Here is a 16,895-nt window from a genome sequence, read left to right on the forward strand (position 1 = left end):
AGTTGGGATAATGCCCCTATTACAGCTGGGGAAACTGAAAGCCTAGGTATTTCCTACTTCACTTTCCCCATAACCCTGCATCTACCCCGTCCCCGACAACACACACACACACACCCCACATACACATACATACAAGGCGGCAGTTACAGAATTTCAATGTTAGGAAGCGCTTAGAAGCAGCAGTGTGGTTGGGAATGGGCTCCATGGGAATTCACCTTGACACTGCATTTCCCACTAAGCTCGTCGTTTTCCCTTCTTTTGCATATCACAAACAGCGAACTTTTCTAAAGATATTTTATTCACATTTGCATATGATTCGGACTATGTCAATTGTATGAAAAATTATTATGAGGGGCTAAAAGCCTCCGCAAGCTACTGCTTCATGGAGTTGCCATTCTCCCACCCCGCCAAAAAACATCTCAGACCGTCACTGATCACCCCAAAGACTCCTGTCCTCTGAGGCCCCACTAAAAGGAGGAAGCACCGACGTGATGGCTACTTAAATTCCCGGGCGCCGGGTCTCCGGGAGAGGTATTTCCCTTCTCGCCCGCGAATTTGTCATAGAGGGCGGGGCGCTAGAGGCAGCCCCCGCCAAATCCAGGGGAGGGGCGAAGGTCAGCAGCGGCCTGCCTAAGGCTTCTTTCAATCCCGCCTTGCCTGCCACTCAAGTCCCGAATTTTCGCAGTACTGGTTAAAGTTTCCCTTTGACCCGCCTCCATTACTCACCTGATTAGATGTTTATGAGTCAAAAGGCGGGGTCATGAGGGTGTCGAGATTTTATTGGTTTATATATACGCCTGTCAACAGTGTACCGCCCCCTCTCTCGGGGAGCTCGCTCTTTAATGGCTCCTCATCCCGTCCATCTTCAAGGGTTCCCTCTCCTTATTGGTCTGTGGCCCCGCCTGTCGAGTCCCTTGCTAGTATTCGTTGGTGACAGCTCCGAAAGAGACCCGCCTTTCTTCACAGGATTGGCGGATTAGGGTTCATGTAGCCCACCCTTGGTGGTAGGCGGGTAATCGTGCTATTGGCTGGGGCCCCCGCCCAGGGCGAGGGGGAGGAGGAGGGGCAGGAGGGTTTGGTTGAGCCGCAGCTGTTTGTCTGTTCGACACAGGCTTGGGCCCGACGGGGGAGACGAAGCCCCAGGTACCGGGCTGATGGAGCCCGCAGGGGCGGGGGCGGATGCGCCCGGGAGAGGAGAGCGGCCTGGCCCGAGAGCAGAGGCGGGTCTGGGCCTCCGCGAGGGGTTAGAGCGGCCCACTGGAGAGGGGAGAAGGGGGCCGGGCCCCGGCAGGCCTAATGGGGGCGCTGAGGAGGGGGCCGGGCGGGCTGGGAGCCCAAAGTTGGTGAGTCCGGGAGGCGGCCGGGTTCTGTGGGCTGCCGGGCTGGGGCCGGCGCCGGAGGCCCGGGGCTGGTGGGAGGGCAGGGGCAGGCCTCATTGAGCAGCGCCGAAGAGGGAGGAGCTGGGGAAGGGACGGGGCGGCGGTGAGGTAAGCCCATTTGTCGGGAGGTGCGGAGGGGTCAGACCTGACGCCCGGCCCCGAGGGCAGCTGGGCTGGGGCTCCCTGAGGTGTCTGATGGGAAGGGCCTGAGAAGGGTTCTTAGCTGGGTAAGAGGCATTCTTTTCGGGGAAAGTGACTATTATAAAAATAACTACGCCCCAGAGTTGAGCCGAGAGGGGTTTGTGTTCAGTGAGGGAGAACTGGGGCAAACGAAGGAAGCTTCCCTGATCTAGAAGGCTGAGGTAGTTGGGGAAATGGAAGCAGGGCCTGGTGTCAGTTATGGGAGCTTCTGGGAATGCTGAAGGGTGGGCTGGAGGCTCTGGGTCTTGGGAGTACCCGCTCTTTTGTTCGCATTCGTGTTGAGATGTGGTGACTTGAAGTTTTTTGGTACTCCCAGGGTAGCCAGTGAAGACAAATGTAAATTTTTTTTCTGTGACTGTTGGCTGTTCCAGACTCAGCCCCTACACTTTGGCTGCAGTCTCTGTGTTTCTCTTACCCACTGTTTCATGTCCTGTGAAAAAGCTAAGAACCTGGATTTGAGGGACGTTTGTCTGTTTCTTTCCCACTTAATAATATGGTCTATAGTGGATACTGTATCTCGGACCTTAGAAGTGGGCAGTCAGCGATTTCATTATCTGCACTGCAAAGGGGCTCAGAGATCCCCAGCCATCAAGAGATCTTCTGACCACAGTTGGTGAAACTTTTGTGGGACTTAGACTTGGGTATTTCCCAGGCAGGTGAAGGTTGGGTGGAACCAAGCCTGGAACTATGAGGTGATATCACTAAGGAAGGGATTTGGGGAAGAATGAGAAATTCCATTCAGAAGGTTGGCATCACCTCTGTTCTTTGTCTATTTCTTTAGGTGCCCAGGTTTCTGTGCTGTTAGAAAGTTGGGTCAAACAGCGAGGCACTTGGGTAGGGGGTGAGTAGAGAAAAGGAAGCTGGATAACCAAGGGACAGGAGTCCCCTCCTCCCATATATTTTTAGTGGTTTGCTGACCTTCTTTGTCCCCCAGAGATGGGAGCTTATTGCATTTTCTCTTATTTTACATCCTCCTTTTTCCCTTTTATACCACTGTATTTTATAACTACATTTCTTCTTAATTACAAAGGTAATATTCACATATTTTTAAATATTCAAGCCGTACAGAAGTGTAGAAAGTGTTAATCCTCCCACATATACCTCACTCATTATATTTCATCCAGAAAGGTCAGAGATAAGAGACAGCAGATGGGAATAATCTTGCTTCGCTTTGGGGGATGTGCCACCAAAGGCCATTCTGTGTTCATGTTCTCACCAAACTCTGGTTTCTCATTCTTTTCACGGTTTTCCCTTCTGGGATGATACTCTGTTATTTATTGTGCTCCTTTCACGGTTCATTTTGTCTTGCTTCTATCAAATTCAACTGATAGAGAGCTCTATTCTGGCTTATCTCTCACCTCCTTGAACACACACACACACCCCAGTTGTGCACTGAGTATCCTAGGAAATGTCCATATAGATGGCCAAAACTTTTTTCTCTTTTATGAGCAGGAAACAAATGTTAAAGTGAATCATTTTGCTTGGGAGAATTATTGGCATCTCTGCTGAAGTGAGGAATTTGAGACCTCTGCCTTCTGCATGTTCAGATTATATGACCCTCCTTTCATTATCCCAAAAGAAGAAGGTGATTCTCCAGGGGGCACCTGTATCTGTCTCTCTATAGTGATAGGAGAAGCTCCGAAGTTTCTCTGGATTTGAAATTGGTTTTCCTCTAAACCTCACTACAGCTGGGACATTTCATACTACTACCTTATTAATTGAATTTGACCTTCTTGGCTTTAGAAACCCTCTAATGTGCCCGGCCTTTGTACAGTACCCTCGGAAACCTCGATGTCCCCTCAGGAGCGTTTATTTTCTCTCCTGCAAAGCCAGTCTTGGAAATATTGTGTAGGGTGTGTGTGTATGTGTGCTTAATCTTTTCTAGGCTTTGCCATTTTCTACATCTTGGTGGTATCCTATCCCTTTCTTCTGTACATCCCTTTTGTCTTTTCCACCTTCCCCTTAATCAAAGCCTACCTTCAAGACCTATCTGGAATTGCTTCATATTAAGGTGTTAGTACCAAATAGTCACTTAAAGTATTAATTCTTCCAAGAGTTTCTGCTTCGTAAGAGGGAGTAAGGAGTGGAATTATCAATACAGAATTTCAAACATAGATCTGGAGTTATACAAATATACTTAGAGAAGAGAATTTTCCCATCACCCTTGAAGTCATGCCTGATATCTAGTCTTACTTTGCCCACAAGCATGGACTGCTCTCCTGTAGTTTGCTTGTTTGTGTGCATTGATATAAATTTGACTTCTGAGGAGGCAGAGAGTAGGAGAAGCAAGTGCATAGCCTGCTCTCTAATCCTAAGGCATTTCAGATTGGAAAGTAACCAAAGTGTGAGACAGTTAACTTAAAATAAGGAAATGCAACAGGCCTCTAGGAGGAAGGATGCCTTAAATCCATATACAGTACACTCCAACTTCCCAAGAGTGTTTTATAAAAGATTTAGTCATTGACTGAACAGTAACTGAGCTGAGCAAGGAGCCACTCAGGTGAGCACAGTGTGTGTAGGTTTCTGGGCCAGGCTGTAGCTCCTGTTTAGAGGCAGTGGGTACATTTTCAGAGTGTCCTTTAGCTCTGGTGGTATGATTTTTTTTTTTTTTAACTTGTTTCTCAAGTTTAGGAATTAATAGAAATAACGACCCAAAGTTTTTTAAACACTTAACATCAACTGAAAATTCAGACAACTTTGTTTTTTAGCCACAGTTGCTTCAGTGTTAGGGTGGGAGGGCCACATATTCGGTGTGATTAGGCCATCTGAGGCATAGTAACGGGTGACAGGAAAAGCAGTTAGCCCATGTGAGTTGCAACAGTACCTTGTGGGCTGGGTCCCAAGAGGGCCCTCCATCCAAGGGAGATCACAAAGAAGAAAGGAAGAGATTTGGTTCTCTGAGGCCTATTAAAAACATTCTCAAATGGAACTGGGTAAGAATCTATCCAGATGGCACGGAGGGGAAGAGTAGATGGAGGAGGGAAGCAGGATAGCTTTGGTCTTAATTAATTTAGGGAGCATTTAATGAACACCTACTTAGGGACCAGGCATTGTGCTCTGCTCTGGAGATTCAAGATGACATAAAAAATAGTTACACTTACTGAGAAGTTGATAGTTTAGCAGAGCAGACAGACACAATTAACTCATATAATGTAATAAATGCTGTGATAGAAATACAGTCTTAATAGTATGGGGCCCGGAGGAATCAGTGATGAATTCTGCTGGAGTGAGAGGGTAATTTTGCAATTTCACGGAAAAGGTGACGTTTGAGGTGGCCTTAAAGATACTTTAGGAGTTTGCTAGGCAGGCAGTGGGGAAGGGCATTCCAGTCTTTCCTAGGTCAATAATAAGGAGTTTGTACTGCCATGCTGATAAGAGATAAGTATGCTTTTTGCCTCTTGGGGAAATATAAGGGAGAAGTGGGAGAAGTGGAAGGACTCTCATTTAAGCCAGTGACTCATTGGTTAACACTGGGTCAACACGATGAAAGAGCTGAGCCAAATAGTGGAACTGTCAGTTCAAGATTCTGGCAATTTTGGGTCTAAACAAAGTTGGGGAGTTGAAGGTATTTACTAGCTTCTGCCCTATCTTCCCTACTCAGTAGATCTCTTACATTAATTCCAAGGCCCATTGAATCCTGCAAAAGTTACCAGTTTCTCTGTCATCTTCCACTGAATTGCTTCTATTGCAACTGTCCTGGTCGGGGTTGGTCAAGACCTTCTAGAGAGGCATGGTAATGAGTGAGTCCTTCTGTTAGAAGGCCATGGAACTGGATCCCAGTTCCCAGGGAAGACCTGGATCTTCCTAACTTGTTTTTAGCCCCAAAGGAAATAATTACTTAAACTAAATAGAGACAGAACTCTGTCCAGTCTAAGCTCTTGTTTCTGTCCTGGTGCCCTCTTTGGAGTTCAGTTCATAATCTCCTGCTTACTTCAGAGTTATGGTTGCCAAGGTAACCTGTCAAGTTGGTTGACTTTGCCTCAGTTTGCTCCATGTAAAATACAGAGACTGGACTAGAAGACCTCTAGACTGCCTTTTATCTAGCAAAGTGACCTTATAGAGCTGACATTTGGGAGTGGGCTGGACTCCAGGGGCTAGATACCTGGCACTCAGTCTCTATTGATAGGTGACAGACTTCTGGAGGCTTTGTATGTAGTTGGCATAGGAACTCAAAGCTGCCAAGTGGAAGGGGGCCTGAGGAATGGAGTCTTGCTCTAGCTGGGAATGGCAGGCTAAGAAATCTTTCCTATTTATATTTCCCCATACTACTGGGAGAGCTTGCCCCTCCATCCTCTCTCTCCCTCTCCCCAGTGGGCTGATGCCATGGTCAAGCCTCAGTCCTCCCTAGTTGATTGTCATTGGATGAGCCATTGTCATGGAGCTCCACTTCTAAGAAGTTAAATCTGATTTCTTCCCTTTTGAACTGGAAAGGATGAAGGGAAAAATAACCTCCTCCCTTTTTTGCCTCAGGTTTGAAGGTAATAATCATTACACCAACTTGACTGGCTGTGGTTTATTTTTGCCTTTGAATGAATTATTTGCCCACAGTCAACTCTTAGCAAAAAAATCACCACCAGAATAGGAAAGAAATCAAATGACTCTTATACATATTATTTTCATTTCTGTACCCCTAATCTTTTGAGAGTCTAGTTATTGTGTGAAAAACATGATACACTTATAAACACATTTAGATTAAAGATTAAGGCACAGAGATGGGCAGCTCATCAATTGATGTGAACAGGGAAGATAGGACATATTCTTGAGGTGACACATTGGGATGGGAGGTAATCTTTTCCAACCCAGTCGTTACTAATATCTGACAATCCAGGGCTGCTTAGTAGCAAGAAGGTTTGCTGATCGTGTCTGGGCTCTGGCTTGACTTACATCTTGTAGGGATTAGTGACAAGGGCTTTGCAACCGGAGCGAGTCTGTGACTTTCCTATCTTAACACTTCCCCAACTCCCTCCTGTTTTCCCAGGCCTAGAGTGTTGTGTCTGCCCATGAGAATTCAGTCCATTCTAACTCCCATGTTTTCATATTGTAGAGTAGTAACATTGAGGCTTAGTGTTCTGCCCCTTGAATCACATGCTTTGGAATAGATAAAAATGTGAGGGAGTAAGTTGAAGAATCTAATCACTTTTCCTGTTGTTTCTTAGGAGTATATGTATGTCAACTAAAGGAAACTTGATCAGCTTATCATTTGTAGTTTTTCCCCCTATTGTGTCATCTGTGTTCTGTTTTAAAGTGTAGAGTTATGATGGCCTATCCTTTTTTCCTATGAAACAGTGTTTATGAAGTAGCACATAAATATGTTTTCAAAAATAATTCATCTTCGCAAATGCTGAGAAGTCCTAAGAGAAACAGATTTCTTAAATGTACCCAGAACTTTCAAATTGAATTCAAATTCTGCTCTTTGCTACTTTGACCTATCCCCGCCTCCAAGATCCATATAGATAAGGACTAGCTGAGGCTCAGAAAGGCAAAGGGAGTGAGTAGCCTAAGATCACGGGGGATTAACTGGAGAAGCAGAGACTAAAACTCAGGATTGCCCTATTCCAAAGCCCTTGCCACTGCCTGGCACCGCCTCTGTCTAGTTTGCCTTCCCACTCTCATAACTGCTCCATTGCTTTAGCAGCAGGTTGGAGAATCCTCTGACCCCTGGAGAGCTATATTCAGCCCTCATCTTAATTTCATCTAGAAGTGCTTTAGTAGTAACCATAGCCTATGGTCAGAGACTGGACTTCCTCCCCTCCCTACCAACCCATCTTTCAGTGTCAGGCCTCTCCAAAGCACTACTTTTTAAACTTTTTTTGATCACAACTCATTACAAAACCATTTTACGTGATGACTCAGTGTGTGTACATACATACACAAGTGAAGTGTGCGAACTTTGCTGAAGCAGAGTGTGCGAACTTAACTGCTATGCCACTGGACTGGTCCCAACTTTTTTTTTTTCCCCTTAACTTAGCATTAGGTCTTAGAGGTTTTCTCATGCAATATATGTATTTACCTTTGAGAGAAAATTGATGCTAAGAAAGTGAGAAGTTAGAAATCTTGTTACAAAGAATGATTCTTAATGCATATTATTTGCAACACTTGGTATTTTTTGTTCTTTTTTTTAATACACTGATCATGATCCACCAAGTGATTTCAAGGTCACTGTTGGGTTACAGCCCACAGTTTGAGAAACACTGCTCTAACGGTTTGAGGATGAAAAGAGCTAAAGAACTATGACTAGTGGTTAAGAAGCTAGTTAATACTGATTCTTGCAGTACTGGTTCCCAGAATTTTGGATTTCATGAACCAATTAATTTAAATTTTGGGGTTTTTATTGATCCACATAAGGATATTTAGAAAGTTGACTACTGCCTATCAACAATATTATTTTTTAAAAGCATTTTAAAAAGTTTGTTTTGTTTTTGAGGAAGATTAGCCCTGAGCTAACTACTGCCAATCCTCCTCTTTTTTTTTTTTTTTGCTGAGGAAGACTGGCCCTGAGCTAACATCTGTGCCCATCTTCCTCTACTTTATATGTGGGACGCCTGCCACAGCATGGCTTGCCAAGCAGTGCCATGCCTGCACCCGGGATCTGAACCGACGAACCCTGGGCTGTTAAGAAAGTTATTTTAAAAACTTTTAAAATATACATTTCCTGTTAAAAAAGAATTACGTAGAATGAAAAAATATGAATCCTTCACATACTGCCCTTGTCAATCCCACTCTCCTCAGAGGTATTGTTAACAGATAGGTGTGTATCCTTCCATACCTTTCTCTATGTAGGATTTTGTTTTGTTTTACAGAAATATGATCCAATCATGTGTTTGGTTCTCTAACTTTTTTTTTCTTTTTTTTTTTTTTTTGGTGAGGAAGATTGGCCCTGAGCTAACATCTGTTGCCAATCTTCCAGGGCCAATCTTCCTCTTTTTGCTTGAGGAGGATTGTTGCTGAGCTAGCATCTGTGGCAGTCTTCCTCTGTTTTATGTAGGATGTCACCACACCATGGCTTGACAAGCGGTGCTAGGTCCGCACCCAGGATCCAAACCTGCAAACCCTAGGCTGCTGAAGTGGTGTGTGTGAACTTAACCACTATGCCACTGGGCTGGCCCCAACTTTTTTTTTTCCTTAACTTAACAATAGGTCTTAGAGGTTTTCCCACGCAATATATGTACTTACCTTTGAGAGAAAATTGATGCTAAGAAAGTGAGAAGTTAGAAATCTTGTTATAAAGAATGTTCTTTTAAATTGAATAAATTTAGCTTTAAGACAAACTTGCTATATAATCTTTATTTTTATCATTTCATCATAGACCAATGAAAACTTCATCACAAAATGGCACATGTGTATCTGAATTCTTAGGACTCTGGCCTAGGAGACTACAAAATTCCCAGTAGGATCAGAGTGATTTGTTACATTCCTGCATTAATGTAGTCTACTTTGGGACTTTTCTAAATTCTCACTTCTATCTCATTCCTCTGTTAACTTCCTCTTTACGTTTGTTTTTTCTGTTTTTTCCTCTACCTCTTTCATATCATGGCTGCTTTTTAGGAATATATTAATAACAACTAGTACTGAGATATACTTTAATATATTAAACTGATCTTTTCTATGAATCAAGGCCACTAAATGACAATATCTATCTTATTATTTATTAGCACTATGCTAAATACATCTTTCACTTGTCATAGTCACTCTATGACGTAGCTATTCCATTTTAAAAAGGTGGAAGGTAAGGCTCAAGCAGAGAAATTTTCTTGATGTCATATTAATAATGAAATTAGTAGCTTGATCATTTAGCACTTTTTGTCAAATACTTAAGTTCTTTGTATGTATTATCTTATTTATTCCTCACAACAACTTTATGAAGTAGGTGCTCATAAGGCTGTTATCCCATTTTACAGATGAGGAAACAAATGCATAGATGTAGTATCTTGCCCAAAGTTTCACAGCTAGTGAGCACAACTTTAAAATAAACCCAGTGAATTGGATTCCATGGCCTTTGTTCCTCTGCACTGCCTCCTCTATGATTTTACTGTCTTTTATGTTTTTACTAGGATTGCAGAGATTTTTAACCCTGATTTGACTCCAAAGCAACTTGCTTTAATGACAAAATAATGTTTCACCATATATGCCATAGAGTATGATGTTTGTGGGGTCACTAGGATTAACCTTGGAGAAGGAAAGATTAGTTTGAACAAGCAAAGTACAACCCAAGCAGTGCTTGGGTTTTGGAGAGAGGTTTTACATGCTAATTCTTCTTTGAATCTCATAGTTCCTTTCCCCTCAGAGTCAGGATGATGAAATATATTCAGGTTTGAATGATTAGACTCTCAAAGTCTCAACTTCTCTGTCTCCACCACCACCAGCTTTCATAGCTTCTTGGAAGGCAGAAAGGTGGTTCAGTTTATTCTTTCATCATATACATATTGCTTGAAGACTTATCCCCATAACATCCTCTGGAGACTCCTGCATGTGTTTAGAAGGTACACCTTTCTCCACCTCTAATTTGGAGGGTTACAGCTGTTAGGCCTGTTCGGTGTGGAGGGTAATCTAATCCCTAAGCACCAGGAAGACAGCTGCAAGTTGAGAGTAGGTCAAGCCTACTGACTCTTAGATGTAATAGACTTTCACACAGCAGAGGTGGCGGGAGCTAAGTGAAGGAGTTGATACTGAATGTGGTCTGTTGGTTGTGTTTCTCTACTCAGCTTTGACAAGAAATGAGAAAAGATAAGTTGTCTGGCAATTGGACCCTGGTTAGCTTTTCAGGAATGTCAAGAAGACTGAGCTACCCCTGTACGCTAAGGAAGAGTGACTCTTACCCCATACCTCTGGGGTGAATCTCTCATTTTGAAAGCTAGAAAAAAATGGGGAGGGGGGGAGCATAGCACCAAGATACCGAGGAGATACTGGGGATCTAGGGTACTTATGGGCGTGGATCTGTGTGTTCTTCAGGCCCACTAAAAATTCGTCAATTTGCTGTTTTTGAAGAGCTGGTGGGGACCTGGTGGGAGATTAAAAGCTCTTACGCAGTTTTTAGTGTTTGCATTTCAGCTCTCTTGGCAGTTAGGGATTATACGGTAGGGCAAACTCTACCCCAGAGGCAGTTCTTATTTTACTATTCTCCACTCTTAGCACTAAGTGTCAGCTGCCTGGGACCCTCTCAGTGGTGTAAACTTTTAATGTTTTTTTTTTTAATACATTTTTTTAAATAGATGATTTTGGAGCCAGCCCTGGTGGTCTAGTGGTTAAGATTCAGTGCTCTCACTGCCGTGGCCCAGGTTCATTTTCCTGGTCGTGGAACCACACCAGCTGTCTGTCAGTTGTCATACTGGGACGGCTCACATAGAGAACTAAAAACAACTAGGGTACACAACCATGCACTGAAGCTTTAAAAAAAAAAAAAAGGGGATAATTTTGAGTTAAGTCCTCATAGGAGCAAAGAAATGAAGAGATTCTATCCTTTCTCTAAAAAGTGATTGCAGCTGCAATGGCCCTGTGTTTAATTTTACCCACTTTTTTTCTTGCAGGACTGTTGAAGCCTGGAAGTCCCCTCCCCTCCCCCCTCCCCCCTTTGCCGCTTTGTGGCATCCCCCTCCCTCCACCCTTTCCCACTCTGATAATCTGGCCATGACTAGCAGAAGCACAGCCAGGCCCAATGGGCAGCCCCAGGCCAGCAAAATATGCCAGTTCAAATTGGTCCTGCTGGGTGAATCTGCAGTGGGGAAGTCTAGCCTGGTGTTACGATTTGTCAAAGGGCAGTTCCATGAGTACCAAGAGAGCACCATTGGAGGTGAGTACCTCAGGGAAGGAAGAGGTTCAATGCTTAGTACGGCTTTTGAAGGGAGATCTAGGGACCTGATTTTGGAGTTGGCCCTCTTAGCTCCTCGTAATGGAAATCCTTTATAAAACAGGAAAAATTGCCATAATGCCCAAAAGCAAGTATATGTTCATTCTCTTGCTTCCTGGAAGAAAGTTAGAAAGGTTCACCTTTGCACACCAAGAAAATCACTAATTTTTATCTCAGCCTTTCTTTCTCCTCCCACTGTCATCTTAATCCCAATGGAATTCATTTGAGTGTCATCTTGAGCAGAATTGGTTTGGAGCAGGGACTCGTAATCAAAGATGTACATCAGAGGCCATCCCTGTGGCCGAGTAGTTGAGTTCGCGCACTCCGCTTCTGCAGCCCAGGGTTTTGCTGTTCGGATCTTGGGCACGGACATGGCACCGCTCATCAGGCCACGCTGAGGCAGCATCCCACATGCCACAACTAGAAGGACCCACAACTAAAAAAAATATATACAACTATGTACTGGGGGTCTTTGGGGAAAAAAAGGAAAAATAAAAAAAATCTTTTAAAAAAAAGATGTACATCGGAATCACCAGGGGAACATTTTCATCCGATGTATGCTTGGGCTCTACCTTAAATCTACGGATTAGTATTGGAGGTAGAATGAGGTTGGTGGCAGTGTAGACATGTATGTTTGGAAAAGCTCCTTAGATGATTCTGGTGCACATATCTGGTAAAATAGAGGCCGGAACCAAATACAAAAGCTAAAGAGCATTTACCTTTCCCACTTTTGCAGCCTTTTCCCTGTCACTACCCCCCAAATAGTGTGCTAATTCAATAAAGAATCTTTTATGAGAACTCCCATGTTACTCCTTCCTCGCTTTTACTAGTCACTTTGGAAATGTGGTGTTCTTGGATCAGCAGATTATATGAAAAAGTAACAGCCAAATAATATTGATAATGGTGGGACCTCCCTTCAAGCTTTAAAATCTTCTAATCAGTTCTTGATGTGACTTTTATCTGAAGCTTATTATCTCTGTCATTATCTCTTATTCCTGTTTTGGTTAGAAAAGGGATGACTCTGGTATAAGTGGCAGTTCTTTCTATCCCTCATAGTTTATGAGGTGCCCCCATTCTTTAGCTAGAGAAACTTCTGGTAGGAAGGACTTAGCTAAGAGCAGTCTTAATCCTGGTTCCAGGACCTATATATAAGAAAGAGATCATTAAACCTTTTCCTGTAGCTGAATGGCCTGGGCCATAAGTGGTCTTAGGCTGAGAGTGGAGATATTTTGAAGGGCGGTGGGATGTTCCCATTCATCCTCCCACTTACAACTTCTTCTCCTTCATTCTCTCATCCATAGCGGCCTTCCTCACCCAGTCTGTCTGTCTAGATGACACAACAGTCAAGTTTGAGATCTGGGACACAGCTGGGCAGGAGCGATACCATAGCTTGGCCCCTATGTACTACAGAGGTGCCCAAGCTGCAATTGTGGTTTATGACATTACTAATCAGGTAAGTGAGCTGAGAAGATTATCCTTGCTTTTATTTATAGGAATTAAATTAGGTGGGAAAGAGAAAACCAGTTCTTGAAATAGCAAAATAAGAGTACAAATTATGCTTCCAAGTGCTGAGAAGACAGAGGTAATGAATGATCAGAGACAGGTGGTTTCAGTGAGGGATGGCCACCTAGAAGAGGTGAGTTTTGAGGCTAGGTTTTGAAGGTAATGGGCCTAGATTGGCAATCATTCCAGCCCACCCATTCTCTTCCTCATGTTTTCCTAGGAAACCTTCGCTCGAGCAAAGACATGGGTAAAGGAACTACAGCGACAGGCCAGTCCTAGCATCGTTATTGCCCTGGCAGGGAACAAAGCTGACCTGGCCAACAAGCGCATGGTGGAGTATGAAGTAAGATGGCCTACAGAGTCCCTCTCTAACACACTCTCTCTGTGTTTGGGACCTCTTTTTTCCAAACCTGTCCTCTCTGAAAACCTCATCTGAGGACTTTCATCATCTCATTCCCCAGTTCTGCACCAAGTTAAATACAGCAACACTGTGACCCTAATGACAGCCAGGAGATTTTAGAGGAGTCAGAAGAAAATTCCAGAGCAGAGGGGTAGGGGAGTACCAGCTGTGGGGGTACCAGTGTGAAACAGGAAGGAGGGAGCAATTGAATTTGAGGTAAGGGACTCTTCAAGTGTCAGAACCCAAAATCCCCAACCAACTTACCTTCTCCCCCATAATTAAGATTCTTCACATCTGTTTGTTGGATTAAGTGGTCTAAACCATGAGTTATCCTTGAGGGAGTCGTCATCAAAATATGAGTCCAGGGCCACCTGGCTCAGAGGGACAATTAAGGGGAGGGAACCTAGCATATTGCCAGGTGGTGCTACAAGGGAGTGGAAAGGCAATACTTGTTCCTACCCTACATTCTAAGTGCCAGTATACCCCACACCTTGCAGGAGGCCCAGGCGTATGCAGATGACAACAGTTTATTGTTTATGGAGACTTCAGCCAAGACAGCTATGAACGTGAACGACCTCTTCCTGGCAATAGGTAAGGTCACAGCAGCCTTGAGGTCTTCATTGTCTTCCCTTGCCTCTAGGCAAGATCACTAACCCAAGTCATAAGGATGGATGGGAGTGTCTCTTCTCGTGAAAACTTTAGGTATGGAAGTACCTTAACTTTCCATTGTGACCTCCATCCTTTGTTTACAGCTTGAACCTCCCTGACTTCAATGTAGTTTACAAACAGTGAACCCTCCCCTCTTCAGAACATTCTTTTAATTTCTCACATTTCTCCTTTCCTCCCTAATTCTCCCCCACCCAATAGTCTTTTGGGGGGATGAGTAAAATCTACCATACTTTGTTCCTTTCTCTTTTTATCTTTAGCTAAGAAGTTGCCAAAGAGTGAACCCCAGAATCCAGGGGGTGCAGCAGGCCGAAGCCGGGGTGTGGATCTCCATGAGCAGTCCCAGCAGAACAAGAGCCAGTGTTGTAGCAACTGAGGGGGTGGCTAGCAGCAACCAAGTATGGAGCTAGCACGAGAGCTAAGAAATAACCTCCATCCCCACCCCTCAGCACACAGCCCCTACGGTAACAGCACACTGAGCCCTGGCTCCCAAGGGCTGCCTCCTGACAGCTCCGTCATGGCACTTTTTAACGCTTCAGCAACCAACACCAGGCAGCTGTTGCCACTGGCCTCCTACCCCTACTCTGGGGTTTGGGGGTCAGATCCCCCAGGACTTACCTTCCAAAACAAACTTTCTTCACTTTGTATTATAGGTGCAAAACAGTGACCTACTTATCTTTCCTCCTCCTCCCCATTTTTTCAGAAAACATTTTTGTCTCCTGCCCCTTCCCCTTCTGCTTTTGGTCAATCCCTGTTCTTGATCCCCTTTTCCTCCTCTCCCCAGGATGGAGAAGGTGGTGAAGCCAGGAACTGAGGAAGGAGGTCTCCAGTTCAGTCACATTAAGGGCCCTGGGGGAGAGTAAGGCTCAGAGCAAGAGGGAGTAAGGAAACATTTCCCTTTTGTTTTTATTTGGTTGGTGTTTCCCATATTTGAAAACACTGCAGTATCCATGAGTTGGCCTTGTGGAGGATGTTTCTAGGTAGAGGTGAGAATGGGAAGGCAAGCTCTTGGACACCAGCTGGGAGTTGTGTTGTTAGCCAACTGGGCGGAGGTGGAGATGCAGTGTCATCTGTGACTCCAGAACTCTTCCAAGACCTAGTTTCCCCTCACCCAGCCTCTTAGGTAGCTTCTCCCCCATAGTGGGGGAGACTCTGGACCCCAGAGTCCTCCAAAGAATCTTCACTGGTTGCCTGCATCTTTGGCTCTGCTGTGATCTAATCAGAGGAGGAACCAGTTTCTGTCATCCATCCTCTGATTTATACATATGCATTTTTTTTCTCTCTGGCCCTTAGATGGTCTCAGCCCCAGCCACTATATTCCCTGCAGTTTGCACTTTAATTGATGGTAGTTTGGTTGGGATACTTGTTTTATGGGGGTTTTGATTGATTTACCTGCCCTCTCACCTTTTTAAATGGAATCCGAGGTATACATAAGGTTTGGGACGGGCTGTAGAGAACAGGACCAGTGGCAGCTACTCAAGCCCAATCTCCACTGCTAGCTTCCTCCAATTCTGATTCTTAACCTATATTCTTGCCAACCTAGCTCTTGGGTGTAGGTTTGCCTTTCCTGGGGAATTAACCAAGCAACTGGAGAGTGGTCTCAGGATAGCACGGGCCAAGGTAGGGGAACAAAGAGGAGTCAGACCAGAGGGAGGAGTTTTCTGTCCTTTCCCAGGTTCACATTTAGTTTGATCCACCCATTACCATGTCTTTTCTACTTCCCTGTAAATAGGTATGATCTTTATTCCCACTGTACAGTCTGTTCTGTCCCCCACCTCCCATCATGCTCTATTTCTTTTCTCCTGTGTTAGTATCGTCAGTTTAGTCCGTCTATGCTTATCCCCATACCCATCCCCCATGTAACCAGTAGTTTAATCCATGTACCACTAGGGGCTCTACCACAGGTCTACTTGTGGCCCCCTCATATCAAAACAGCTGTTCCTGTGCACAGGGAACATCTGGCACTGAAGGTCCCTCACAGCTGTCTCACATCACCAGAGGACTTTGGTCCTTCCTAAATCTCTAGCCTCTCTTCACATCCCTCATTAGGTATTTTAGGATGTCTTTTGGAAGCCATCAAGGCAAGAGAGAACTCTAAATTCCTTCTTGTTCCAGCCCAGAGTTTTGGGAAAATTGGAGGAAGTAAGATAGGAAAGGCCCCAGTGACCTAGGATTGGAATCTTTCTGCCCTTTTGGCTTGCAGACTGCCTTCCGTCCCAGAGCAGCTGAGAAATCCATGAAGCTGAGATTCTGAAGGACCCAGTGTAGGTTCTTCCACTTAGATCTCAATTCCCTTCCTTTTCCAGGGGCAGCCTTAGTTCCTGTGGCCCTGAAATACACATACCTTTTTCCCTTCCTTTCCCAGCACCCACTAGCCCCTAACAGTACCCATTGCATTCTTACCAGTGGAAGAACTAGGACGGCTGCTCTCTTAAGTCTCTTAGAAATGGAGTTCTTTCTCTGCGCAGCTTTCCCCGTGGAGCAGGAGTGAAGATGCTTCGTTGCCTTGGGGCTGGGAAACCATTTCTCCAGCTTCTTGCCTCCGCAACCCCCTTAGGAACAGGATTGGCCTTAGCTTCTGGGCCTATCTGCTGCCTTCCTTCTACTTCCTACCAGCTCGTCTGCTTTCCTTTGAGCTCTGTTGGGCTTGGGGATCTTAGTTTTTATTTCCCAGCTCTTCATTTTTTTCTTCAAATCATTTTTTTTAAGAGGGGGTGTCCCTTTTTTTTTTTTTTTGCTTTTAAGAAAGCATTTGCCTTTTTTCCCCTTTCTTCCTCTCCCAACATAACAATCGTGGTAACAGAATGCGACTGCTGATTTACCGATGTATTTAATGTAAGTAAAAAAGGAAAAAAAAAAAGAAAAGTGTATTGGAGTGTTACTTCTTTTTTTTTTTTTCTAT

At 44.4% G+C, this 16,895-nt stretch overlaps 1 protein-coding gene across 3 annotated transcripts; it reads left to right on the forward strand.

The window, feature by feature from the left end:
- The first annotated feature begins 941 nt into the window (after positions 1 to 941).
- RAB5B (RAB5B, member RAS oncogene family) lies at positions 942 to 16,858 on the forward strand. 3 transcript variants are annotated; one of them, XM_008534176.2, is made up of 6 exons: positions 942 to 1,143; positions 11,105 to 11,367; positions 12,726 to 12,877; positions 13,148 to 13,270; positions 13,825 to 13,918; positions 14,254 to 16,858. In XM_008534176.2, exons 2-6 carry the CDS (start codon positions 11,205 to 11,207, stop codon positions 14,367 to 14,369), a joined length of 648 nt encoding a protein of 215 aa, XP_008532398.1. In that variant the 5' UTR covers positions 942 to 1,143; positions 11,105 to 11,204; the 3' UTR covers positions 14,370 to 16,858. The 3 variants fall into 3 exon arrangements, with proteins under 3 accessions (XP_008532398.1, XP_070477716.1, XP_070477717.1); XM_070621615.1 differs by having other exon boundaries at positions 1,060 to 1,343; XM_070621616.1 differs by lacking the exon at positions 942 to 1,143 and adding an exon at positions 1,494 to 1,606.
- The last annotated feature ends 37 nt before the right edge of the window (positions 16,859 to 16,895 follow it).

This window comes from Equus przewalskii, chromosome 5 (genome assembly GCF_037783145.1).
Source record: "Equus przewalskii isolate Varuska chromosome 5, EquPr2, whole genome shotgun sequence".
Lineage (NCBI taxonomy): Eukaryota > Metazoa > Chordata > Mammalia > Perissodactyla > Equidae > Equus > Equus przewalskii.